The 26,038-nt window shown below is 52.8% G+C and overlaps 5 protein-coding genes across 5 annotated transcripts; 4 read left to right on the forward strand and 1 right to left on the reverse strand.

Moving 5' to 3' along the window:
* Positions 1-48: 48 nt before the first annotated feature.
* Positions 49-1,584, forward strand: TGME49_285920 (hypothetical protein). The gene is made up of 4 exons (XM_018781966.1): positions 49-507; positions 565-1,069; positions 1,127-1,176; positions 1,231-1,584. Exons 1-4 carry the CDS (start codon positions 116-118, stop codon positions 1,343-1,345), a joined length of 1,062 nt encoding a protein of 353 aa, XP_018637800.1. The 5' UTR covers positions 49-115; the 3' UTR covers positions 1,346-1,584.
* Positions 1,585-4,165: 2,581 nt separating this feature from the next.
* On the forward strand, positions 4,166-16,300 carry AP2V2 (AP2 domain transcription factor AP2V-2; the record flags this gene model as incomplete). The annotated part of the gene is made up of 6 exons (XM_018781965.1): positions 4,166-8,467; positions 8,861-10,710; positions 11,334-12,589; positions 12,849-13,305; positions 13,854-16,113; positions 16,205-16,300. 6 exons carry the CDS (start codon positions 4,166-4,168, stop codon positions 16,298-16,300), a joined length of 10,221 nt encoding a protein of 3,406 aa, XP_018637801.1.
* Positions 16,301-16,483: 183 nt separating this feature from the next.
* TGME49_285880 (hypothetical protein) lies at positions 16,484-18,654 on the forward strand. Its single transcript, XM_002369185.2, has one exon. It carries the CDS (start codon positions 16,833-16,835, stop codon positions 17,130-17,132), a length of 300 nt encoding a protein of 99 aa, XP_002369226.1. The 5' UTR covers positions 16,484-16,832; the 3' UTR covers positions 17,133-18,654.
* A 569-nt stretch (positions 18,655-19,223) lies between these two features.
* On the reverse strand, positions 19,224-23,221 carry SRS20A (SAG-related sequence SRS20A). Its single transcript, XM_002369184.2, has 2 exons — positions 22,494-23,221; positions 19,224-21,577 (listed from the first exon to the last, which is right to left on the reverse strand). The coding sequence occupies exons 1-2, from the start codon at positions 23,005-23,007 to the stop codon at positions 21,105-21,107; spliced, it is 987 nt and encodes a 328-aa protein (XP_002369225.1). The 5' UTR covers positions 23,008-23,221; the 3' UTR covers positions 19,224-21,104.
* A 1,686-nt stretch (positions 23,222-24,907) lies between these two features.
* Positions 24,908-25,868, forward strand: TGME49_285865 (hypothetical protein). The gene is made up of 2 exons (XM_018781964.1): positions 24,908-25,066; positions 25,396-25,868. Exons 1-2 carry the CDS (start codon positions 25,039-25,041, stop codon positions 25,569-25,571), a joined length of 204 nt encoding a protein of 67 aa, XP_018637802.1. The 5' UTR covers positions 24,908-25,038; the 3' UTR covers positions 25,572-25,868.
* The last annotated feature ends 170 nt before the right edge of the window (positions 25,869-26,038 follow it).

Raw genomic sequence — 26,038 nt, forward strand, 5'->3', positions numbered from 1 at the left:
GTTAACTCGGTTCCGTCTGAGTCAAGACTAACTAAACAGCTTATTGTCTATCGAATGGACAGTCGTTGACGCTGCGTGATTAGCATTACGTCTTCTTGTACGATCAGTTTCCCCAATGACAGACAAGAGGAATCCTCGTCGCCTGGCATGTTTGCCTGGTAGGGGCCGGCGGCACCGATGCGCTCAGGTAGCTAGGGTGGACCACTTTGGGCTTCGCTGGCTTCTCGATTTTGCAGTTACAAGTCCTTTCTTCCGAGGAGTGCGGCTTGACGCCGATGCGGTGGCAGCCCTTGCTACCGTTTGCCAGCACCAACTTGAGGACGCTCTCGGCTCGCCGTCAACGATACCGTCACGGAAAGTGACTTTCCCGGTCCCAGTTGACGACTTGCAGCCGAACGTTGAACTCCATCATAGACTCGCTCGAGTAGTTGCAAGATTCTACACGGGCGTCACCATCGGTCCTCCACGTTCACTTAAGAAAGACATCTTAGTGTATCTGAAATGCAGGCAAGTGTTTTGCCCTGTTGATTGTTCGAACAGATTTCTTGACCCTCAGATTGACAGGGGATCTGTTGATGCAATTCGGCTGATTCTGAATGACCAATCCATTCCGTATATGGAGTTTCACGTCGGGCGGTCCATCACGTCCGACACATTCAAGGATGAGTTCGTTGCCGCGAGGCTCCCAGACAGCCTTCCCTACTATTCAGACGGAACATGCGAAATGACTGGAGCGGGAACCGTTCTACGCTACGTGTCAGCAAAGACGGGTTTAATGGGAAGGTCACCGGAAGAAAGAATAAAAATAGATTCCATCATTGAATACGGTTTCTCTGTTCTTCAGTCGCTGTGGAGGGCAGAGTGTCAGTGCGGTGAAACACAGAGAATAGGCCAAGATCGAGCCAAAGCGAAGTTTGTCAAAGAGAAACTTCTTCCAGTTCTTCGAACTCTTGATGCTCTGGTGCCGGCGAACGGCCTAGCTGCGACATCATCAGCAGCAGACTGTCAGCAGGGGGAACTGAGTGCGTTTGAGCCCAGGCGGCTACAACCAACATGGGTACAGGACTTCGTAAGTACTGCAGGCCATTGAACAAGGACGCGGAAACGTGAAAAGTCCTTCTTTCAGTTCTCTGTCGCCGATATCGTCATCTACTCGTGTGCTTCTTCTGTTGTCAGGTACTTACAGTTGAATGTTGTTACACGAACTCCGCAACTCATGGAGCTTTGCAGAGAGTTCGGACAGAGCATCCTGCTGCCTTTTGTTAACATTGTGAGGCATTCGGAAGCTGTCGAAGGCTACAGGCCCAACATCAAGGCCTTCTCGGAATCACCTCATCGTTACTGAAAGTGTGTACTGTTGGTGGAAGAGTGCCACCAACGAAACCGAAAGTGTTGTTCACTGTGTGAAAACTAGGGTCACTTTGAAAGGCGGCATTTCCTCAATTATCTCTCTGTACCAAAACTCAAAACGTTGCGGGAAAACCGATTCGGGCTTCCGCTGACACCCGACACGATATGTAAAGCAATGCCAATTTCACTGTGGTCTCCAAAAGAAACTCCTACAGTTCGATCATTCGTCCAACGCAACTAAACGGTTTCTTTAGAAAACTCTAAAAAATACCCATTTTGGGGCCTCCATATCACCGGGCAGTGCACCCAGTATCACAAAACGCCTGGGTCCGCCAAGGGCTGCCACGAGTAGGCTCACTCGGTTACAACGGTCTGTCGCGAATGCCATAGAGTTGTGTGACAAATGATCTATCTGCCAGTCAATAGAAACCAGAAATTCATTCGGATAGCACCGCAGCCGAAATTTAAGAAGCACGAAGAGTTTGACTACCACGGTTGATAAAAGAAAGGGTGATCAAGTTCTGTGTTACACGGGCGATCGCTCGTGGTGGACGAGTGGCAGTGCCCTATCAAGGTCACTGCGTTCGCTTGTGGTTGCTATAAGGAAAGATTGTTTGTTTTGAGAGACGCTTCGTGAAACTCGAGTCGCTGAAAAAAACGAAAGTCGTGCCATGCGATATAGACGGAAGGTCACATGCCCGCGCCTGGAAACATATCGATCCTCTGGCACTTTCACTAACGTGCTGCAGGGGATCATTGGTCACTCTGTAGCGCCCGGTGAACCATGAGTGGCACACCAATATTGAGTAGTCTGTCCCGTGTTGCAAATCGATAACAGGCCTGAGTGCCAAACTCGCTTATTCAGGAAACGATGGCGAGCGAACTGGGTTGATCCTCAACGCATTTTTCAAGCGTCCTTCCTCCAAATTCTTTGGGGCCGGACGGACAAGTCGAGCGATTCCTAGGTCTGCAGCGAGAGGAGACTGCGAAGCGCGACAGCGTGTACCCCTTCATAGTGACACGGCAGTCGCTACAAGTGATTTTCTCCAGAGGTTGTACTTCCGAAAGAAGGGGTCAACTGCTAGAACCCAAAGTGAAAAGTGCAACACTTGGGGTGTATTATCACAAAGGAAGAGTATTATTGTGGGGATACGCGACTTTTGCAGCGTAACCCGCCGTTTTCTATGTAGATTTCTTCTTCCCATGCGCGCCAGCACACCTAGGGGTTCAAAGTAGTATGTATGCTGCGTGGTTGGCCTGCCACATCTTCCCATTCCCGCCCGGCAGGGAATCCCAGCACGAGCACATGTTCTTATGCAATTTACCATTGTCTGTCGCCGCAGATTTTTTTGCGCAGTTTTCCTCCTTTTTGTGGTCGTATAGGGCTTGTAGGTTTTTTTCGGCCCGTTCCTTTATTCTGTAATAAAACCCCATGTGGGTTCCACGCACTTACATGTCTATGCGTTACGGTAGATTCGCGGGTAAAAAAGCCGCTGAGTACAAGTGTTGCTGTTTCCCTTTTTTGCATGTACGCGACCGTGTATGTCGTCCTGGGTATTCTTCGGTGTGTTTTATTTTTCTTCATAAAATGTAAGTCTGCTTCAGCCACATGTATGCGATCTGACCCTCCTAATCGTCCATCTTCCTCTCCAGAGCAAGAGTCCGTGTTCAACGTGTATCGGACAGTCATGTTGCCTTTTTACTCACACTCAATGCATACAAGCCGCAGTGTGGCGTTGGAAATGCTTTCTCTGCAGCGACAACATTTTTTCGCATTTTCGTAACCGTTTCTGAGGTTTCTGTTGCGCCAGCGTTTGGTTTCCATCTTGATATACCCACCAGTATAACACCACAAGTAAGCACTCGTACCATCAAGGGGTGGGACAGTTCGGTGTACATGTTGTGCGGGCTATCGAAACGCCGTAAAAGGAATAGGTACATTGAGACTTTTATACGTCGATTTCCTTTATCTCTCAGAAGCCACTGCCGCATTTCATCGCCCCTCTCGGCGTCTCTGAGCACGTTCAAACACTCCCCGTAACACACCCCGTAAAACAGATGCGGGATTACGGTGAAAATTAGGACAGCAAACGTGTATCCATTTTTTTCGTTGCCGCCTGTACAATTGGTCGACCGCATTTTCTGTCAACTCGGCTGCTGGTTCTGACTCTCTCCGGTTCATTCCCGCTAGGGTTTGCGGTGCCTGTCTGTGCCGTATCCTCGCTCATCCAGTGGTGCCTCGTGTTTTTAACTGGATTCGTTCTGATGTGCACTTCCACAGAGAAGCCCGCAAACTCAACTGAAGTGTAAGAAGGGGAAAAGCACAAAGTCGAGGGAAAGTGAGCAGCTGGTGAGACACACTGCACGTCTGTGGAAGCGTTCTTGACTACACAGCGTCTTTCCAACTCTGGAAAAGAACCCCCACACCGCGTCAGTTTGTCCGTTTCTCTACTGTGTTGGTCACCCTGGGGTGTACACACAGCGTCACGCCTTTCACCTCCCGTCTGGCCGTTACACAGTAGGGTCGCAGTACTTTTGAAGCTTCCCCTTTCCACGTCCCTTCCCTCTTCCGAGACCTCGGTAGCTTTTCTTGTTCTTCCATCCGCAAGTCTGATCGAAACTGCTTATCTCCCCCATTTAAGTTCCATCGTCACGAATGAGTTTCTAGAGCGTCGATTCGACTCCTGAGCTGTTGACGGGGCGAAAGCATAAGGGTGAGAATGGTTTAAAAGCGTCTTTTGTTCCCTGTCCAACCCCTCCCTGGCGCCGGTCGGCAACACCCCCGTTTTTAACTGTCACCATCTGCGTCGATCTCATGACAGTGACAAGAGATTTACAATCTTCTTTGCCTGAAGAAGCGAACCGCGCGGCAACACGGCTGCGTCATCCCCAGAACGATGGAGGTGCAGGCTTTTGGGCCTCTGTCCCGAGAGAGGGAGAGAAAGAGAACTGTGTGGTGCTTCAACACAGCAGGCTGGTGAAGCGCGAAAACACAGAGGAGGCAGAGCAGGAAGAAAAGCGAGAGCCTTCATGTCGACAACAGAACGACATGGTAGATCTGTCTTCGGGAGGACCGTGTGCTGTCGTCCCCCCCTGTCCTCGCACTGGGCAGAGCCAAGAAGCGAGAGAAGAGGAAACGCGGCAGACTTCGACTCGATCCGGAGGTGGCTCTGCGTCGGGCTCTAGCTCTCCGTGTGGATCCGCAAGGACTGACTGCGGGGGCGATGCAGGCGAGCAGCTTTCAAGCGGGAGGAGACTTCTGAAGTCACTCGACAGGGCGGAGGAAGCCGGGACTGGCGCAAGCACAGAGGCAGAAAACCCTGCCTGTCGGGCGAGGAGCGAGGAAAGTCTGCAGAAAGCGTTTTCGCCGTCTTCTGGACCTGCAAGCTGGCTGGAAGGAGACGCAGAGTGTCGAGACACTGCACGCGCGGGGAGAGGCCAAGCGGTACACTCTGGGAGCACAGGCGCCACGAGGCACGACCAGCCGCAGGCAAGCGGAAAGGTCGAGGGAGAAGAACAAGGAGGAAACGAATCGGTTGCTACGCAAGACGAGGGAGAAGCGACTTCTGAAAAAGAGATTGAAGGCGAAGCAGGACGTGCAGCCGAAGAGGGGAACGACGCGCCGGAAGGCAACAAGCGAGAAACAGCGTCCCCATCGTCTCCCCGTGTCTCTCTGCAAGCGTACGAAGGCGTCTGGAGAGGCAACAACCAACACGACACTGTGTTGATTTGTTTTTCCGATGATGGAGGAGAGAACGCCGCCGATGCATGCGACCACCCGATTCCTTCTCTCTCGTCCTCTGCGGTTTCTCTCGCTTCCTCCGGTCCTCAGTCTTCCAGTTGTTCCTTCTCGTCGACTGCCTCGGACTCTGTCAACCACCTTCTCCCCCCGCTCTCGTCTTGCCCCTCTTTCTCGCCGTCTTCTTCCTCGTTGACGGCTTCGTCTCCGACCAGTCCTTCTTCTCTCTCTTCTGAAGCGTCGTCGGTCTCCCGAGTCTGCTTCTCTTCATTGGTGTGCTCATCTTCCACCCTCTCCGCTTCCCCTGCTGCCGAACCGTCGCGGTCGGCCTCTGCCCCTGCCTCTCCTCCCTCATCCTCATCTTCTTCCTCCTCTTCTTCTCCCCGGTCTCTCTCTTGTTCTCTCTCGTCTGCGTCGTGGCTTTCTGCGGACTTGTCTCGGCGGGATGGGGAGACTCGCTGCGGCTTCGACTTGCAGCCGACACTCCCCGAGGAGGGCGTAGCCCACCGAACGCGACGGACGCGAGCGTCTCTGTTTCCTTCTTCGGATTTCCTCTCTGCTGCAGAAGATTTCCCGGCTCCCCACTCCGCTCTCTCGTCTGTGGAGTGTGGCGGGCCGAAGCTGGAGAGGAGCGACGGCGTCGACTTCACCGTCGCAAGAAAACGAGGAAGGACAAGAGGAGAGAAGAAGCCAAGGCGGGACCTTCGGAGCGACGGCGCAGACGGAACAGAACTTCTTTCTGAGTGGGACAACGTGATCTACAGATGTCGCGAAGCCGCTCTGGAACGTGAGAAACGCCGGGGGGCCTTCGGACCCGCCCCCCTCGCCTCTCGCCTTTTACGGCAGCCTCCAGGAGCGTCGCTCCTGCCTCTCGTCGCCCTCTGGTCAACCTTAGACGAGCTCGGGAGGGAAGAGGTCAGAGCCAGACGCCCTGCACACTCACGCGCTGAAGGCGAGGAACGGAGTGGAGACCGAGAAAACGCGAAGGAAGCGTGTGGTGTGCACCTTGTAGAGGATGAGGACAGGGGGCAACCTGGAGAGCGCGACGCCCGCCGTCCTGCACAAATGCCAGGAGGACAAGAGAGACGAAACGAAGAAGGAGAGGGAGAATGGAAGGGGAGAAAAGGACGAGCTGAAGATCAGAGAGAAGGAACTCAGCGGCTGCGGCCAGAGAGGAATGCGTCGTTTGCTTCGCCTCCTCCTCTCGTGACAGACAGTGTGTGTCTCTCGAGCGCGCGGCAGCACCATGTGGAAGAACGCAGCGAAATACGCGAGAGAGAAATTTGGAGCCACGCTGGTCAAAACAACCAACTTGGTTCAACTTGTGAGAACACGGAAGGCATTGGAGAGAGCGAGACGAGGACCCAGGTAGCCTCTGCGGGTTGGGTCCAGGGAACTGAAGGGAGGGAGGCGAGGCCAGACACGCCGAGCGCTTCAGCTCTTCTCGACTCCTCTTCTCAGTTGTCTCTGAATGAAGTTCCTTCGTCTGTCTCCGTGTCTTCTTCTGTGGAGTTTGATTCCTCTTCTTCGGCTTCTCCCTCTGTGACCGTCGGTGTTCCTCTTGAGGGGAATGGAACGACACCAGCTGCGGACAGCCGCTGCGAAGACACAGAAGCTCATCATGTTGATCTCTGTCACCCATCTCAGAGCCGTCAGAATGCCGCTTCTCTCGGGCAGATTGCAGAAGTCACTGAACCCGAAGCTCCACCCCTTCTTGCACCTTCTTCTCTTTCTTCTTCTCCTTCTCTCTCTTCTCTGTCTTTTCCTTCTCTGTCTCATTCTTCCTCTCTGCCACTGCATGCGTCCGCTGTCTCCTCTGTTCCTTTGAGTGTCTCTGTGAACTGTGGCGAAGAACCTTCTTCTCCGGAGTCACCCTTGCCGGCCGCTCCTGGGGAAGCCGGTGGAGACAGGGAAGAGGCGTATCGTCCAACAGTGTCCCCAGAGAGGGAGCAGGAGGCTGGAGAAGACGTGGGCAGCGCCGAGGCGAGAAGGAGATCGGAAGCACAATTGTCCGTCCCGATCGTTCCTCTTTCGCGGCCAATTCGCGAGACGAAGCAAGTTGAAGCGCAGCTGTCTCTCCTCCACCGTCTTCTTCTTCGAGTCGCTTCCTCACAGACTCTGTCGGGCATGCCTCCTCCTTCGTTGTCGCCTCTGTCTTCCCCGGCTCTCAGCCTCGAGCTTCCCGCTTGCAGAGTGGCGAGGAAAGACAAGGAAGGAAAGAGGAGAGGCGGGGCGCCCCGAAGGCCGAGGAAGCGCCTGAAGACAGACGCACCACCTGCTCGGGGGAGCTTGCAGGACAGCGAAGAAGCAGCGAACAAAACGCGTCTCGAATGCGGAAGAGGGAAGCCAGGAGATTCGGAGAGAGAAGACGCGCAGAGCGAGGCGAGGCGTGAGCGAGAAACACGGGGAGCGGACATGGAGCCAGTTCGAGAGAAACTGGAGAGGGCTGCTCTGGGCAAGAGAGAAGCAAATCGAACGGTTGCGTTGGCAAGCATTCGATACATCCGCCAGCGCGTTGAAGATGCACTGGCCCGAGTGCGCTTGGTTTTCGAGATGAATACTGCGATGAAAGAAACGAAAACCAAGGAAGACAGAGGTTGCGCAAAGCTGAGGGAAGGTGCAAACGAGGCACCGGAGGCGAACGAGGTGACTGCGGAACAGAGGGAAGACATACAAATGCGAACACAAGGCGACCGGAGCCGCGAGGAAGGCTACGCAGGAGAAGAGCGAGAGACGGGAGCAGATCCTTCGCAAGAAGGAGAAATGCCTGGGGAAGAGCAGGGAGAATCTGCGAGGATGCAGAGGAAGGTGGAGCCCGTCGAAGGCAATGACGAGAGAGAGAACAGCGGAGACACCAGAGAGAGCGGAGTTGCGCGGAGACCAATATCAACGGATTCCTCGAAGGGAGAAAATAACGAACTGCCACAAACAAGGCGAAACTCCGGAAGTGACTCACCCGATGCGGGAGGAGCGCCCACGCTGCCCTTGTCGTCCGCGGAAATGGGGGTGTCGAGTTCCAACTCGGATTCTCTCTCTTCTCCTTCTTCCGTTTCTGCTTCGCTTGCTTCTTCATGTCCTTCGTCCTTGTCGCTGGCTGTAACTTGCCCTTCGTCTGTCTCCTCGTCTCTGCATTTTTCGCTGCCGCTTTCGGAGCCCACAACGTCGGCGGCAACAGGCGGCTGTGGGGCAACCCAGGAGAGGCCTGGGGAGAAAGCCACTCTGTCTCCATGTTCAGAGCAGCCGACGGAGACAGCTACCAGATCCCTCGACAGGGAAGTTCGCCAGTTGTATCACCTCCTCACTGACGGGGCGAACCGACGGCTGGCGCGTCTGGCTCTGCTGCGCGAGGCGCTGGATGGCGTGTCGCTCTTCATCGAAGTAAGACGTCAATTCCCAGACGCAAGTTTCTCTTCTTTGCTTTTCTAACGTGGTTTCCTCGTGCCCACACGAAAACGCGGAACGCATCCCAGCGCATGCGAAAGCCATCTAAAGGACCTTCATATATATATATATATATGTATATATATATATGTATATATATATGTATATGTAGGTGTCTGTTTACACATGTTAGCATAGGTGCATAAAGATCTATTTATCTACATGTGCAGAGAGAGGTAGATACTCAGGTGTCCACGTGTTGGTTAGGTGTGTGCCTTCTTGTGCTTCTCTTGGCTTTCTCCGTTTACGTTTTCTTTTCGCGTTTTCATTTCTGGGGTTCTTTCCCGGACCAGTCTCACGTTTTTCTGCGTTTCTGTGGCGGTGCTGCAGGATCTCCGCGCGGAGTTTCCGGACCTCTACCTCGACAGTATCCGTCGCTCTCTGTCGCCGCCGAAGGCCGGCCAGACCTTCTTCAGTCGCGAGTTGCAGTTCCTGGAGGAAAGCGGGGATCTATTTCGGGAAGCAGAGAGACAAGAGAAGGAAGTTGAGGATGGCAGCGAAGAGCGAGAAGAGAGCGAAACGAAGGGAAAGAAAGAAATGGAGGAAGACAAAGTAGTGGAAGGATGGAGGAGGTCGCCCAGACGCTTGCATGCGAAACGGGGAAGCGAGGAGAAGCCGACGCACGAGACGCAGGCAGGCGCCTCTTCCCCGTCGTATGATGCTTCATTGTCTTCCGACGCTTCATCTCGTCTAGGGTCGTCTTCTGCATCGTTTTCTTTTTCTGGGGGCTCTTCGAACCCCGTTCCTGTCCAATCGGTGTCTCTGCCTTCTGGCTGTCGAATGCCGTCTCCGTCTTCTCCTTCCTGTGCGTCGTCTTCGAGGACTCCCGGGGAATTTCCGTTCCAGTCGCCACAGGACGTTTCCGATCTATTTTCGCCATCATCTTTCTCTTGCTCGGCCTCTCTCTCTGAGAGACTAAAACGCTCTGTCGGCATGACGCCAGGCCCTGCCCTTTCTGCTTGGCTTCGGCGTACATCTTGTTCTCCTCTTTCGTCCTCTTCCTCGCCGTCTTCTTCCCCTCTCTCCTCTCCTTGCTCTCCCTCGTCTTCTTCCTCACCATCCCTGTCTTCCTCCTCTTCGTCCTCGCCCTCGTCTCCCATTTCTTCCTCTTTTCCTGGATTTGATGGCTCTCGTCTGACGTGGCGTGACTGGGCTGAAGATCCGTTGCACGGTCCGCGTTCGAGGACGGATTCGTGTCGCGTAGAAAGGATGATGGTGGCGTATCACTCGTCGTTGTTGGAAGCGACTCGCGAGTCTGCGTACCAGTTGCTGGCTTCTTCACTGGTTTCTCAGGATCCGTCTTTTCTCCGCCAGGAGAGCCCTCCTGCGCGTCGGCCTCGTTCTGTCTCTTCGGCTTCCTCCCGGTCTGTCTTTTCCCCTCCTTCGCGTTTTCCTTTCGCTGTTTCCGCTTCTGCTTCCCTCCCTGCTTCGTATCCTTTCTCTTCTCCTGTTCCTTCCTTCTCGCCTCGCGCCCTTTCTATGTCTCCTTCAGGCCCCGTGAGGCCTGTAAAGAGCGATCGGTGGTGGACGACGCTGCAGGTGCATGCTGAGAGCGGCGGAAAACGCCGGGCAGACAGAGGAGCTCTTCCCTATTTCTTCGACCCATTCTGTCCTCCCAGTCTCCTTTACTCCCTGCGGCGCTGGGATCCACCCGCGTATGCGGCTTCGCAGCCGTCTGTGCTTCCGCCTCTCTCAGAGGTCAGCGGCAGACCCGTCGTCCGTCCCGCCTCTTCTTCAACCTCGAGTTCTTCGGCTTCTGCTCCCGTGACGGCCTGCTGTGCTGACGAGGAGGCACAGACTGCTTCCCTGCGTCTCCATCTCTCTCGGTTCATCCCTCGATGGTGTCTCCACTCTTCTCACCAGAACCCTCTGGCCTGTGGCGAGCGCAGAGCCGGCATTGCCTCACGATCCTCGTCTCAGCGGCGAGAAGAAGGAAAGAGCAGAGGACGAAGTGAGTGTGTGCCGTCGGCCGCGTCGCCTGTCCCCTCTCTGTCAGCGGGCGTTCCTTCTTCTTCCACGGCTTCCTCTTCTCCTGCTGCTGGCGGAGACAAAGAGAAGAGCAAAGAGGCAGACGAAGTCGACTTGTACGAGGGCTGTGAACGCGTGAGAGGAGTGGCGTTCTGCAGAACGACCAAGTACTGGGTCTGCAGCAAGATGGAAAACGGGAAGCAAAAGTGCAGGTCAGTGGCTGTATGCAGGCAACCGTGCCAAGAGGAAAACAAATCCGTTTCCATTTCTAAAGCATCGAGGTCCCAGCTCGGCTGCCCGAGCGTCGAAGAGTGTGGGTTTCACGACTCGGAGATTTTGTGCTTGTTGAAGATATCTACTCACAAGTTCCGACGTCTCAAGCCGTTCTTGTCAAAACACAGTCCATCGTATCTCGAGACTGAAAGACGCAAGACAAACGGAAATCCGTAGAGCACTTCAGAGAGAGATGTACCGTATGGACCAACGATAGGAATAAACTCAAGATGTCTTACATATTCTGTTCTTTGTTTGATTTCACGTTTTATTAACCATTAGTGAAGGCGTTCGCCATGCTCCCCCACTGTGGTTCGTAATATTGGATTGGATCGAAACACTATGTGCCTCAACTGCTTGATCACGCTCTCGGCAGATGGGCCGTCTCCTTGGTTCTGTGTCGAACGCTTCATTCGCTTCCCGCGGAATGGTAACGTGTGTTTTGGTTCAGTATCGGAAATGTTTTTTTCGCTATTTGTGTGTGCCTCGAGTCGTCGTCTTTGCCGTCTGACGCCCTCCTTCACTCTCTGTTTCAGTCTTCCGCGTTTGCGTCTGGCCGCAGATACTTCAGCACAAAGCAGTTCGGCTTTGACGGCGCTCGACGGCACGCGATTCTTCAGCGCCATGAGTGGAAACGCGATGTGCGTCCCGAGCTCCTCGCTGCTCTGCAGGCTTCTTCGCCTGCCTCTTCTTCGTGCTCTTCGTCGTCTTCTTCAGGCGCTGGGTCGAGTTCTGCGTCGAAGGTGAAGGCGGACGGAAGGGCGGACGACGGAGGACGCGAGCGCGAAGAGAGAGAAGAGGAGGGCCAAGGGGGTGGATCTCCCTCGAGGAGAGAAGAAAGAAGCGAGCGAGGAGACACTCCGGAGGAAACAGTGAAGAAGCGGAGGCGAGGCGAAGACGAAGAAGCGGTGAGGAGGACTCGAGGAACTCGGGCGTCGCCTCGGTGGCAACACAGGGCTCCACTGCTTTCTCTCTCGCCAGAGCTGCCTCTCGGCAACGAAGGCCAGGGAGAGACTAAGCGCAGGACCCGCGCCGACGCGGCGACGGCTGAGAAAACCTGGAAGTCCCTCGAGGAAGAACCAGCAGACTGTCGGAGACGCCGATGTGCCTCTCCGTTCTCGTCGCCCTCCCCTTCTCACTCTCGATCGCCCCCTCTCTCCACTGCCTCCAGTTTGTCTGGCTCCACCTCGGAAGCCGTGCTACGAGGAGACACTCAAGAAGACACTCAAGGAGATACCCACGGAGACACTCGAGGAGACACGCAAGGAGACACGCAAGGAGACACACAAGGAGACACGCAAGGAGACGCAAAGGCGGCAAGGGCCGGGAGTCTTGCCTCCTTGAGTTCGCCTTCCTCTTCGGGATCTCTTGGGAGTTCTGCTTTGCCTTCTGTTTCGTCGAGTTTCCTGTCGAGTCGACAACTGCGTCTGACTCGGCGCGTAAATCAGCGCGTCGACGTTCGAGCGGGCGAGGGGCGGGATGAAGAGTGTCGGACATCCGTGGAGATCTGCTCTGCGTCGTGGAGAGAAGGCCGGCGAGAAGAAAAAGGTGGAGATCTCCAGGGGGGAGACAGAGCAGAAGCGCCAGAGGGTCGATCTGTCGGTATGTCTGGCCGACGCAGAGACGAAGAAACACTCAGAACGCAAAAAGTGGAGGAGGGCGACCTGCGACAGCTGAGAAGGAGAGCCGAGAAGGGAGACCCGCGGTCGTATGTACCGTCGCTGCGGTACGGCTTTCTATGCGAGCCCGGGGAAATCGAAGAATCCGCAAAGCTTCCTCGAGATGTCGACTTACACAGCGACTCAGACTTCTGCACAGGTTCGTTATGTCTTTCTTTGTCAAGCACATTCACCTCGTTGCCCAACTGCTTTCACCTTTATCTTGTCAGTTGTCGTTTCTCCGTTCCTGTTCTCTTCTCTCCTTCGTCGTCACTTCTTTGTCCGTGTTCTCTTCTCCGTGACTCTTCCCTGCTCCGTTCATGTCATATCTTCTGTTCCTGTTCCCTTCATGTTTCGGCTTCTCCGTCCCTCTTCATTCGTCGAGTGAGGTCTTCCTCTGCGTTCTCTTTGTCTGCCAGACAACGAGGCGGACGACGAAGAAGAGCGCCAAGTACTTCTGGGCGTCTCGCCGTCTTGGGCCATGGGCACTGGAGGCGCTGCTCACTCGCCTGCTTCGACTTCTGTCGTTGATACTTCTTCTCTCTCCTCTCCAGAGCAGGAGCGAGGCGAGAGTGCCAGAGAAGAGAACGGCGTCCTCACGCTCTCTTCGGATCCATTGAAGTCCGAAGAAAAGCAGAATCTCCCGGCTCCTGTGTCTTCTGAAGGCTCCCGGCGTGGGCGCGCCTCAGGTTCTTCTGCGTCTGCACTCCGCAGCGCGACAGCAACGGCAGGAGAGACAGAAGAACAGATCCTCTCGACAGTCGAGGCGCTCGTTCAACTCAGCCGAAAACTCACCTTCAACGTCAAAATTCCCGGCATCGGGTTTCACAAAGGCGTCGAAAGTTGGGTTTGCATGTGGAAAGATTTCGAAGGAAGGTGAGGAGAAGAAAAACGTGCGGATTCTACGGTGCAAGTCATAGACAGAGAGAAAGAGGAAGAAAGATAAAGTATGGGCAATCGACGGTGAAAGTTCTACCTTCGAGTCTATACTCATGCGGGTGTGAAAGGGATGCACCTACTCATCTAAAATCAGGGATATATACATATATATATATATATACGTATGTATCCCGCTAAATAAATAAATATATAGATATAGATATATGTGTATACATGTGTGTGTAGATGTGGAGGTGTGTGGGGGCCAAGTTTGTTTCGACGGTTAGAGATAGAGAGGCATGAAAATGAAAGGAAAGGAAGTGAGGGTCTTCGCTTGGATGGGTGGCAGCAGGTGTCTTTCGGTTGTTATGAAAGGAGGGATGTGAAGGAGACAAAAATGTCGCCCTGCGAGAAGACATGCTGGTCTTTGACTCTGTGAGGAGATGTGGTGCATGTGTTCTGTATCTTGGTGTCTCCTCGCCGTTGCTTTTTTCTTTCTTCTTTCGCTTCACTCTCTTGTTTGGTCTGTTTTCTGCCCTCTGCAGATCCGTCAGTCGGTACTTCCGATGTGCGCGCTTCGGCTTTCGACGCAGCTACCGAATGAGTGTATGTACACTGCTTCGCCATGGTACGCCATCGGCAGTCAACAAGGCGCTGGTGGCGCTGAAGGAAATAAAACGACGCCGCCGCGAGTGTCGCCGCTCTCTGGAGGAAGGACGAGAGGTGTGGGACTCCAAGTTTCAGGTGAGGGGAGACGGAGAGACAGACGAAGTTCCAGAGAAGCGCAAAAGTCGAGGCCTAGGAGCCTGTCGACGAGGAGGGAGAACAGAGCGCGGAAAAGCAGGGCACCGTGTAGAGACACCCCACAACTTCGGCGCGGGAGACGCAGAGGCCGAGGCAGCCGACGGAGACCGCAGGGAGCGGGACAAGGAGACACAAAGACTCAAAGACGAGGAACGCCTTGAACAGGAAACCGCGGACCACGCTGGCAGTGCTGCGGCTTTTGTCGGCGAGAGACAAAGACGCAGAACAGCTCGACGAGGAGGAGGAGAAGAGGTGAAAAGCGCCGAGGTTGAGGGCCAGGAGAGACAAGACGAGGAAGAAGCTGGAAGAGAAAATGCAGGAGGGGGACAGGTCAAGGAAAAAGTTCCAGAAGAGGAACTCGCGGTCCCAGATGCGAGGAAGGCACACAGAGAACCGGGAACGAAACGAGAGGAGGCAGAAGCCGAGGGAGAAGGGGAAAGAAAGAGTGACCCAGATGTGGCGAAGAGCTCACGCAAACGCGAACAACAAAAACAACGCGAAGAGCTGGAGAGCCTCCCAGTCGCGGAGAGGAGATGCCAAGAAGAGGAGCAGAAGGGCGGTGCAACGGAGGGAGAAGAGAACAAGGAATCCGGCGTGAGGGCGCACACAGAGGGCAGTGGACGAGCAGAAGGAAACATGTGCGATCAAGAAGAAACGAAGGCACATGGAACAAAAGCTGAAGGCAGGAGTGAGCAAGCGGAGGTGAAGAGAGGAGACAGAGGAGACGGAAGCGAAGACACTCCGGGTGGCGAGAAGGCAAGTGGACGTCTCGAGCGGGTCGAGACGAACGGGCGAGAGGGAAAGAGAGGTGCCAAGGAAGGCTCGAAGGAGGCGGGCGAGGAGGAGAATCTGGCGAGACTGGATGTGGTTTCTCGAGAGAGAATCCTGAACGAAACGAGCACAGATGCTTCGTCGAAGAGAGACGAGAGCGCGAGACGAAGCTGGACCGAGCCGAACGCGGGTGGGAGCGTGGAAACGGAAGCCAGCTCGAAAGAAAGTGCAGCACCGCGCGTGGAGTTCAGACTGCGCCGCAGACGTACGACCGAGACGAGAACGGCATCGGGAGAAACCGAGAGGGCGCTCGCGCGAGGTCGCGGCGTGAATGAGAGCGGACCGACAGAACGCTTTGGCAAGCGGGAAAGAAGGCGAACGGCGAAGGCGGAGGCGGCGCTGAAAGAGGGCGAAGAGAAGATGAAGAGGCGAAGGAGGGATGCGTGCTGGATGGGTCTCCTGCAGAGAGATGAAGAGGACGAGTTTCAACGGGCCTTAAAGCGGGGACGAAGAAGCCGGCCGAGGGGCGAGGAGAAGGGGACAGAGGAAGTCGCGTGGCGAGAGGCGCCAGCGGAAAATGCAGAGGCAAATGCCGGTGGAGACCTGCTTCCTGTAGAGTCTAGGAATGGATCAGGAGAACAGGCCGACCACGTGAGCGCTTCGGCGAGAACAACTCTTCGTTTGGGGAGCTCACAACTATCAAACGATGACTTCAGCCTGAACTCATCGAGTTCGTCGCCCTCGATGTGTTCTTCCTTTTCTTCTTCCTCGGACTCTGTCTCGCCGTCTTCCCTCTCGTCCGCTTCTTCTCGTCCGCCGTCGTCTCCCTTCCGCGAGGTGTCTGGGCCTCTTTCTCCGTCCGCGGCCTCACTGTCTTCCTCTTCGCCTTTCTCATCTGCCTCGAGTCGAAGGCCTGTGCCTTTTTCCGCGATCTCTCCTTCTTCTGCCTCGGATCTGTCGACGCAGACAGCTGCATCGATCTCTCAGTCGACTGCTCTGGACCTCTCGCCGCAGGGAGAGCACAGGGAAACCTCTGCCTCTCCCCGACTTCCTTCTCTTTCGCCTTCTTCGCCTTCTCCTCTTCCGCCTGCGCGTGCTCCTCTCCGTGTCCCTCTCGGCGCAGCTCCTATTCATTCGCCATCTAAGAAGCCTGCCGATCAACAGCCGGGGGACCTTCGCGCTGTGACAGACTCCCGCCCTTCGAGCGGACTCGGCGGAGTCACGAAGCATGTCGGTCCCGCGCCACTCGCTTCGTTTCCCGGCTGCCGAGATGCGTCTTCTCTTTCTTGTCTCTCGTCTCCGAGTGCGTCTTCTGTCTCAGCTCCAGAGGCGCAAGAAAGCCGTGGCGAATGTCCATTGGATGAAAACAAAGACGAAGCTTTCGGGGAAGCGGAGAACGTCCAGGATGCAGGGATAGAAAAGGGGGACTTGTGTGGGCGGCCAGAGCGAGAGAGGCGTGGTCGACAGCCGTTAGGAAGAAAGGAGGACAATGACAGGGACTGCAGGCAAGACGCAGAAAAAGAGAAAGAAGAGACAGTCCAAGGCAGGCGGGGACGTGTAAAAAAGACATGACTCGAATCCACGTCTTCGCGACCAAGAATCTGACCATAAAACACATCCCTCTCACTCTCCGTCCCTGCGCTCGTCTACTCAATTACTCGCCGGCTCATATCTTTCTGGGTTTTCTCAAATGCCTTCATCTGCTTCCCTGTCGTCTTAACTCCATTATTCTCTGTCTTTTGCGCGTTGTTCAATTCCTCTTTCTCATCTGCGTCGGGCGAGCTCCGTGTTGTCTCTGTTTCTCCTTCACCTGCGGACTTGCCTTCGTCTACTGCTCCGGTTCTTCTCTTTCCATTGTCTCGCACAAAGCGAAAGAGGTAGTGAAGGAGGCGAAAGAAGAGTCTCTTCTTCGCTTGAAGAAAGCCTCTGAGGGCGCTGGTGAGAAAGCCATGCGACCAGAAAGAAGAAAAGTCAGAGGGCTGTCGATGTCTCCCTTGTCGTCGAGACAGAAAAAAGGGAGGAAAGCCGAAACGCATGGGCGACGACGGCTGGACACGCAGAAGCGTGTTCTTTTTCGCAACCTGGAAGTTTTGAATTTTCTGGAAAGAATGAATTTATGGCGGTGGAAGAAACACGGAGCGAGAGGAGAACGAACAAGTGGTGAAGGAACGAAACGAAAGGAACAGTGTAATTTTGGAGAAATGAGAAATCGGGAGATACACCGAACGGCAAGACGGGAAGAGGGGTAAACACACTCACCATGGAGTTCGCTCCTCGTGTTAACAACGGTACGGAGGCTGGGAGAAGGATTCTCATATTTCCGCAAAGCCGGGTCAGAGAAGGACAAAGAAGAACACTGTTCTTGTATGTGCGTGCACACCAGGATGGTGGCAGTGCAAAGACGCACATCAGAGTTTTGAGCCTGTTGGGGTGTCACTCGTGGGCGTATGAACGAAAGCGACACAAGCAATGAATTTCCCGATCTGTGGCTAAAACACGAAGATGTTCGGTTTGAAGCACGGAGTGGTGTCCTGGACGAACTCTGCAAGATGTCTGTTTCTTTTGTCTGCGTTTGTCTCATTAGACTCAACCATCAGTGTGCAGAAAGTGTGTCGATTCGTCTGTGTGAAAAAGCATATTTTGCGTGAGGTTGTGGGTAGATTTCTTTTTCTGTAGAGACAGGCAAAAACGTGCGTTTACAAACCGAGCGCCCGTGTGTGTAAGGACAACAACATATACAACCACCAAAATGTATACAGATTTGTGCATGTAGAGAGATACAAATGTGTGTTTCTACATCCTCTTCGCCTGTTCTTTTTTGGAATAAAGCATTGTGGTTCGTAACATTGGGGCTCTGGTCTTTCGACACCCCGCAACCCATTCCAGATCGGAACGGGCACCGAGAAGGGAACAAATTCGAGATTGTGAGGGCTGTGTAAACTTAGAATTGAGGTGTGTCTACACGGGTCCATGGCAGCAAGTGTGCATAAACAACCAATACGAGACATAGTCTTTCACGTGCAGAAAGCAAAGGTCTTTGTTCGAAAAACACGGGAGGCATACCGGCGGCAGACCTAGAGAAGATGAGCACCAGATACTGACCGTTCAAGTTTTTGAGGACGATGAACAACCAGGAAACCTATTGATGTTTTCGCTGATCTCTTGAATGATGCACTCTCGATTAACACTGGTCTGAGTTCGTTAAACGGCACATCCTCTAGGACCCGGATTATGGTGCCGATCAAAAAGAATGGCTCTTTCATCGCCTTTGGCTTCTGCTGTAGACGGTGACAACTCGCCCCCTAGCGCTATACGGGTATGTGAGCAACCGGTTTACTGTTCCGTGAACTGAAAAACATTTTTGACTTAATTTTTCTTATTCAGGAGCTTGGAACGCGTGTGTTGTTCTTCATGGATGCGCTGTGTAAAAGTCAATGTGTTCTGGTTGTGTCGCACGCGCCATGACGACGCTGTGGTTTTGGACTCGTGAATGTCTCCGACTAACTAGCTGACTGCTTGTCCCAGACAACCAGGTCCCGTTGGCTAGATGAACTAGTCAGGTTTCAGAATTGCAACCAGTGAAAGCTTTCTTGATTTTCATGAACGGACATACACATTAGGTTATCTTCGCTCCCCTGTTCCGAAGTCAAGATTCGACGTCCCTATACACAGATGCAAATTTGCGACGCTTCAGCAACGCAAGGCCTCGCATTTGGCATGAACACTTCTTCGAAAGGTACTGAGTGCGGTAATCAACAGGGCCAAACAAATCTGGTAGCTCTTCAGATTTCGTATCGAAAATCCATGGAGACCCCACAGTTTCGTCGCGTTTAACCACACCAATTTTATCCCGTAACTTATGCCCGTAGTGGTCCGTGGTATTTCTCGTCTGATGCTACCAATCCAGCACCCCCATCTACTGTCAGGGCCGTTTCAACCCCTCCCGAGTTTATACAGAAGGGATTCACAGTCGACGACGAAAAGGGAACAAGGAGCTGTACGGTCGCACAAGCACTTATCCAAATGGATGTCACGTGGCTGGTCCCGCTATGTACTTGAGACCACCAAGAAGGCAACATAGGACAACGGGAGTCCTTCCGCTGTCTCTCTGCCGTTTCAATTACATCCTGCTAACGCCCTCAAAAACATAATTTTCACTCAGAAGATACAAATTATCGTCTGACAAAGCCGCATCTGAAGTTGTCGAATTTTCCCTCACATTGGCGGCGCCCGTGGACGAGGCGTGCCTCCGGTTGCCTCGGTGGTACTGTGCACCCTACCATCAGGGTAGAAGTTTCCTCTCCTAGCTGAAACGAGTGAAAATAGTACTACATACGTTACACCTCCAACACAAGAGATGTCAAATCATCGCAGTGTCGTAGTGTACTGAAATCCAGCACTTTTAGCTGTCTTCAGCAGCGCAATGAAGTGGTGGTGCACAGCAGTCATACAGAATTTCGAAGGCTCTGTTTACCACCGAAAATCAGAACAGAGTGAATCACCGCCGCACTTGAGTTATATTTGGGAAGAGTCTGATACTGAGGCTCAGAACAGAAGCATTCCCTTGACACTGCTGCAGATCCAAAACTGCAGCAACATGATGCTGAAATGTGTCAATACAAGTAACGAAAAACATCGAACAATGCTTATTGCCGGACTGACGGCACTGCCCGGCTGTTGGACGCCATGGCTGGCGTTGTCTTGCAGGCTCCAAGCGGAGTTGACGTTATTGGCAGAGGACAGCCAAGACGGAAAAAGCAACGGAAGATTACGTGAAGTGTGACTGAAAACTGAAGCCAATTGCGAGCAACCCTACCTTTGAACTTATGCTTTTCTTGGACCATGAAGATGCCGGAAGCCTTCCCGAGAGGGCGGACAGCGGGTTAGGCGTCCCATTCAAGATGCGACAGAATGAGAAACGTCACCTCTCTCGCTGCTGCCAATCAGTATTTCTGAGAAGCAGAGCACGTCGCCAGCGATGCAGACTTGCCTCATTCCCATCATCATTGATACTGGGCCATACGATGTGAGTCACGCCCTCCGGTTTCCTCTTCAAGAAAAATGTTGCGGTTTGCATTCGGGGAAAACCAGCAGTGCTGTAGAGTGAGGCCGTATACTACTCAAGTATCGATCTCGAGTTCCGTGTCTGCGCAGCCGCAAGGGAATCGCAGCGATACGATCGGTGAGCACTACGAACACTACAGGTTACCCTTCTCAGAGAAGCACAATCTACGACAGCAATGGCCCGATGGAGTTTCATTGCATGACCCAATCTGATGAAATACATTGTCGGATATTTATAGTACCAGGAACAAATGTTCTGGCCTGACGATATTCTGGCTGACGACATTGTGGAGCAGCCTTTGTCCCTTTACACGCGACTATATTCCTCTAATGTCTGCCAGTGGCACGGAAAGCTTCAAACACCAAAGCATCTCTAACGAGAAGGCCGTGCAGCTAAAACGAACGCTGCAGCTTCGAGAATCGTCATGCATTAATCCATTACAGGGATCATCACACTAAGTGTCGGGTATCTCAACGAAGACAACAAGTAGCACCTGCAAGTCTGTGTACTTCCTCTCAAGTTGCTCTGCCGCAACCTGCTCACGCTTGCCCAACCCAGCCTCCAGTGAGTTGATACATGTCGATCGAAAAGAAAATCTCAAAACGTGAGATGCCCCCTCATGCGTGTCTCTCCCATTATTACCATTGCCTCATCCGGACAACAGAAATACGACGTCTCCTCCCCTGTCTTGGCGAGTTGCTAGCATTCAGTGCACAAAAGGGAGTTCTGTACCACACAAGAGTTTCCTTGCTATTACAACCCATATATTTGCACAACACTTGATCCGAAGGTGTGGAAGGGTCGATCAGAACGCAGAGCGGGATGAAAACCCGCGAAACTCGCAATCCAAAGACCAAGGACATATTCGACTAGCCTGAAAGCCTGCCGTAGTTTCCACGCGGAGGGAATACAACTGCGGAAGCGGCCTCAAACGACCGACACCTCTACCTGACTCTGTTTCGTGGACCAAGTTCGGCAACTCAATTTCCGGATGTCTCATGTTCCCCCCAGAAACCCAGCGTTCGTTTGTAAATACGCAGGTGCATCGTTGGTATGGGAACGTCGGTTCACAAACTCACAACTTCGGACAACTATACTCAGTCGACGCCACAATTCGGGTGCTACACAACGGAACGACAAGAAAAGCATAAAACCATCACAACATTTTCATCAACACGACAGGGATAGTGATAAGAGAGATCATCAGTGCCGTGTTCCACTGTCCATGCTCCGCTCGTGATTCGTTAGGCGGGGCAACTGTCGTGGAGCCGGTATCGGTTTCCTGCTTCGCGACCTTAATAAGAACTTTACACGTGTTTTGAGCTTCCCCTTTCATCTGTGCGTTTTTCTTTGTACACTGATAACACAGAGTTTTCTCCTCTGTCGGTAAACTTGTGACGCTGAACGTGTACGCTGGTTTCTTATCATCCGCTGCGTTGGTTCTGGCGTGCTGCACCAGGGAAGCACCGGAAAGATGCTCTGCCAGCGTCGACGAGGTGGTGCATTCTTTTGTGGAGAAGACCATGTCAAAAAGTTCTGGAGAAAGCGTTTCGTTGTCGCCGCAGGCAAATGTCACTGATTTTTTCGATGAGTTTACTTCAAGGCTCAGCGTTCCATTCTTGCAGGCATCTGGAAACAACAGTCACCACAGAACACGAGCCGCATCCAGTCCTTGTCGGCACTGTCCATATCTCCTCCAAATACGAAAGAAGGGTTTCGAAATGCCGATGAACAGCAGAGACTGTTTAACTGGTCTCACCAGTTGCCATCGCCACTTCCGAACTAGTGTTCGATTGCCGATACCAGCAATAGGGGACGCAGCAAATAGGTGTAGTCAGCCAGGAATAGCATGAGGTTTATTCGTGTTTCATGAACCCCAAGGTCGAAGGTCCAGCCTTTAGAGCATGAAAGAGGCAGATCATGACACCCATGATATTGATGTCACTTCCATTTCAACGAAACAAAAATAGCCTTAACCAGATCAGAGAAAGCGAACGCTTCCATTCTCTCAGCAGAGTGTCTCTCTGCAGCACCCCTTCATCTGCAAAGAGCGCGGTGCTCGCGTAGGCAGCAACATTTCGTCATTCATTCTTTTCATCAATTACCTCCCTTATCGAGTGAATGCAGATACGAGGGATGGGTGATTGATCGTCTAACTTCTAATTCGTGTGCAGCTGTGCGTTTCACTGCTACTGACGTCGTCAACATTTATCTCTATTACTCGTGAAACGCGTAATGCACCAAATGCATCGAGCCAACCAAATGTTACTACATGCGCTGAAACTGAAATCATTTAATGTTCTACCACACCTGCCGACACAAAAACCATCGTTGAGCGCGGTCAGCTACACACCACGGGAGTTGGACGTCTTAGATCAAACAGAGCATCTCTACCATAATCGTTCCTCATTTCTTCACCCTCAGGAAAACCCAAATCTCATCACTGCAAAGAATAACCAGAGAAGGGTGAAGAAGCGTGTGCCCCTTGTCTCGGATATGGTGGGAGGATGTTCTGAAGTGTTGCTCACATAGGATATAAACTTACCCGGTGTTGGATACTCCTTGGATCCTTTGATGGGAGGTCCCCAAACTGAAGTCTGAACTATGCATGTTTTTTCTTTCTCGGCTTCCTGACCAGGTTGACCAGCGCCAACGCGTGCAGCGGTATTTGCAAGTGAAGAGCACTTCAAATAAACTGTAGTAGCACCGACCGAGGCATCCGAGACAGTAAATGTTGCTTTCCCACTTGAATCCTTCACCAACGTAGCGTTAGGAATGTTTAACGGGACTTCATTTGTACAACTCGAGTTTTCGCAAACAATCGGAGGCGTTTTACCGGGATTCGGATGAAGGTTTGGCACTGCACCGCCGCACTTGAATTCAACGGAAGAGTTGCCCGTAACTCTCAGGTTCAGAAGAGAACCATCCTGGTCACACTTTTCTGGATCCGCACCTGCAATGGCTCGAATTTGAACTGTGCAGATAAAAAGACAGAAAAGGCACGCATTAAAGAACAGGCATTGGCGACGCGACGCCGCTAGCCTCTTGCAAGACACCATGGCTGTCGTCTTGCAGGATCACAGAGGAGGTGTTGCTAACTACTTTGGATGGAACAGAGTACAGATGCAAGATGTTAGGCGAAAGTACCGATCCAACAGTCTGTTTTGGTTGTGCGATTGAAAACTGAAACAACTTTTGAACAACTTCTTCGTGAATCCGTGCTTTTGTCGGGCCTTGAAGCTGGCGGCGGTTTCACCGAGGGTGGGGCGGCAGGAGAGTGATGTGTCTTGTGCGAGACCTCAACTGATGACAGGCGTTACGCCTCATGCTGCCGCTACTAGGCTTCTCCGGGACAATTGCGCCGTTGGCCGCTAAACAGCCACAACTTTCGTCTCATTGCTGGCACGACTTCGCCAAAAGCGAGTGTTGTCTTCCAACCCCCAGTTCTAGAAGCAAATACGCGTTGTCCAATCACGCAGCGGGCTTCTCGCTCGTTCTGGCGAGACGTAGAAAAAGCAAGTATTAACTTCGAGCTTCAAGTCACAGAAACCGCAAAGAGATTCTCCGCCCCTGTTGAATGGACGCAGCCATGACATAGACGATAACTACGCGGAGCGCGATATATGAATCCGAACAGCACGCAAACCGGTGACTGTGTCGACCATCACATCTTGAGCAAAGGCTGGAGTCTGAGGAACTAGAACTAATCCGACGGCACTGCCCAGCTACGTTTGCCTGTCTACATCGGACACACTTGGTATGATATGTCACTGTGGCAGGATATACACGACCCCCGAGCACACGGGTACTAATCCACGCACGTGCGATTAACTAATACAAAGTGATAATGTCATTTTCGAGTGTCACGTGATCTGATACCAACCATCTGTAGCAGTCATCAAGGGAACAACGGACTAACGGATAACGTGCAGCTCCTTTCTATGTTGTCCTTTTCACACTACTCACGGGTTCACCCACTGGGCTGTACTCTGATTATACATATGCTCGACAGAAGGAAAGCATCTGAGATCTCTAAAGGATGCCTCACGGGCTCCGTGCCCCCTATTAGAAAACGTCCTACTGTGTCGTGAGGTAAACATACGCGTGACGTTGCCTTCCGTGTCCGCACAACTTGCTAAGATTCGACGCGACGAAGAATTCAGTGCCGCGCAAGAGAAATTTCTCCGAAACCCACGTCATCGCACAGCACTTGATCCGGAGCTGGGAAAGGGTCTATGAGATTGCAAAAATGGGAAGCGATTCCAGATGGGGCGATGCTTCCAACTAAGAAAATACAGTTCAACAGACAGGCGCCTGCCACTGTTTCCATGATGATGGACTAGACTGGAGCAGCCACCTCAAACAGCACAACTCACTCTTTGACCGCGTCCCGTCGTTGAAGTTAGCCGCCCCAGTCTCCACATGGTATTACGTCGACAATCACTGCACGCACACATTCAGTTATCCTGTGTAGGTGAAAGCACCCATATTGCACTGGGAATATTTGACTCATATATTGGTCTTCAGATGGATTCTCATTACTCGACGCTACGCCATCGCCGCCAGGAACCGGAAAGCGATACACAGCGACAGGTTACTCAGAGGGCCAGAGCTTCAAAAGACTTTCTCTAAAACGACTGGGATGGTGACAAGCAAGGCGACCCTTGTTGCACTCCACTGTCCAGTCTCAGCTCCTGAATTGTCAAACAGGGATACTGTTGTGGATTCGGTATGAGTTTCCTTCTTTGTCACCTTAATAAGTACTGTACACGCGTCTAGGGGGGTTCCCTTCTCTTGTCCACTTTTCTTCGTGCACTTATAACAGAGCGTCCGCTCATCTGCCGGCAAATTCGTCACTCTGAATGTGTACGCGGATTTCGCATTATTGTCCGTCGTTCCTTTCTGGACGGCGTGATGCACGAGGGAAGCACTGGAAAGATGTTCATACAATGGAGACTCATCGCTGCACTGTGCGCTACTGAGGACCTGATCGAAAAGAGCGGGAAGGAGCATCTCATCTGCGCCACAGGCAAACGTGACTGACTTATTTGAAGAGTTTACTTCAAGGTTCAGCGTCTCTTTGTCCTCGCATGTACCTGCAAACACGACACCTCCCAGGTAATCAGCAACCACATCCAACCATATCCATCGCCACGGAAGTTGCCTGAAGTCCGAGAAGACTTGGGAACGATTGTGGGCTTCGAACACAAGACCTCTACCTTTTCAGTTCGCCACTGTCACTCCTGGATGAGTGTTTCCCTGTTGACGCCGGTAGACATAGGTGACATGTAATAAATGGCCGCCGTTGCTGGGGGCAGTCGTCGATAACTAATAGAATAAATAAACTGTAAAATGTAGTGTGTGTATTCCTGGTATTCACCGACAGCCGGCTTGATGCCTGTGTTACCCTCGGTAATCTGCGGTTGTGATGCTGTGCCCCAACGCAGAGGAACATAAACCTTTTAGCTGGCTACTCCTGCCGGGACTGCGTCCTCGCCACAAGACGTACAAGAAGACGCCAAAGCACCGTCCATGGGGAGGCGGGATAGTTGATTTGAAGCACTTCACCCTGATAATACAACTCCAAAGATCCTTCCACATATTTTTCACACTGCGTGCATAAAGGAAACAGCGAACAACAACTGGAGACACCGCTTTCTGCATAACTTTTGCCAGCGCAACCTGGTCGCAATGTAGCCATCTCTACATTCACTGAGGTGATGCGCGCAAGCGACCCTGTGGCAGCATTTGGTAGTTAGACTGACGCCTTATGCGAAGATCTTTCGCTACACGAAAACTAACCGAACTGCCTCTTGTATCAAACAGGAGTACAGTCCCGTATCAAGCAGCACCCACACTCTCACCTTCCGTGTCAGAACATGTCGCTTCCGTCCGATGCGCAGAAGTGGGTCCGGTGTGACGTTACACACCGCAAAATATGCTAAACAACACCGTTCGAATAGGAAGCGCATTTTTCATGAACCCCATCTTTGCACAGCGCTTGATCCGGCGGTGTTGAGGGATCGACGCTAACTAAAGCGGAGCGACTCTCGATTCGAAAAAAAACTCCCTACATTGTGAATCACATGA

The sequence above is a fragment of the Toxoplasma gondii genome, chromosome V, assembly GCF_000006565.2.
Source record: "Toxoplasma gondii ME49 chromosome V, whole genome shotgun sequence".
Lineage (NCBI taxonomy): Eukaryota > Apicomplexa > Conoidasida > Eucoccidiorida > Sarcocystidae > Toxoplasma > Toxoplasma gondii.

Excerpts from the sequence above, each read along its gene's own strand:
- TGME49_285920 (XM_018781966.1), top strand. The coding sequence starts at position 116 with ATGACAGACAAGAGGAATCCTCGTCGCCTGGCATGTTTGCCTGGTAGG. Across the intron at positions 508-564 it reads TTAGTGTATCTGAAATGCAG|GGGATCTGTTGATGCAATTC; the intron begins GCAAGTGTTTTG and ends TCAGATTGACAG. Across the intron at positions 1,177-1,230 it reads TGTGCTTCTTCTGTTGTCAG|AGAGTTCGGACAGAGCATCC; the intron begins GTACTTACAGTT and ends GGAGCTTTGCAG.
- SRS20A (XM_002369184.2), bottom strand. The coding sequence starts at position 23,007 with ATGGTGTCTTGCAAGAGGCTAGCGGCGTCGCGTCGCCAATGCCTGTTC. Across the intron at positions 21,578-22,493 it reads CAAGGAGTATCCAACACCGG|ATGCCTGCAAGAATGGAACG; the intron begins GTAAGTTTATAT and ends TGTTGTTTCCAG.
- TGME49_285880 (XM_002369185.2), top strand. The coding sequence starts at position 16,833 with ATGCGACCAGAAAGAAGAAAAGTCAGAGGGCTGTCGATGTCTCCCTTG.
- TGME49_285865 (XM_018781964.1), top strand. The coding sequence starts at position 25,039 with ATGTACCTGCAAACACGACACCTCCCAG. Across the intron at positions 25,067-25,395 it reads GCAAACACGACACCTCCCAG|AGGAACATAAACCTTTTAGC; the intron begins GTAATCAGCAAC and ends GCCCCAACGCAG.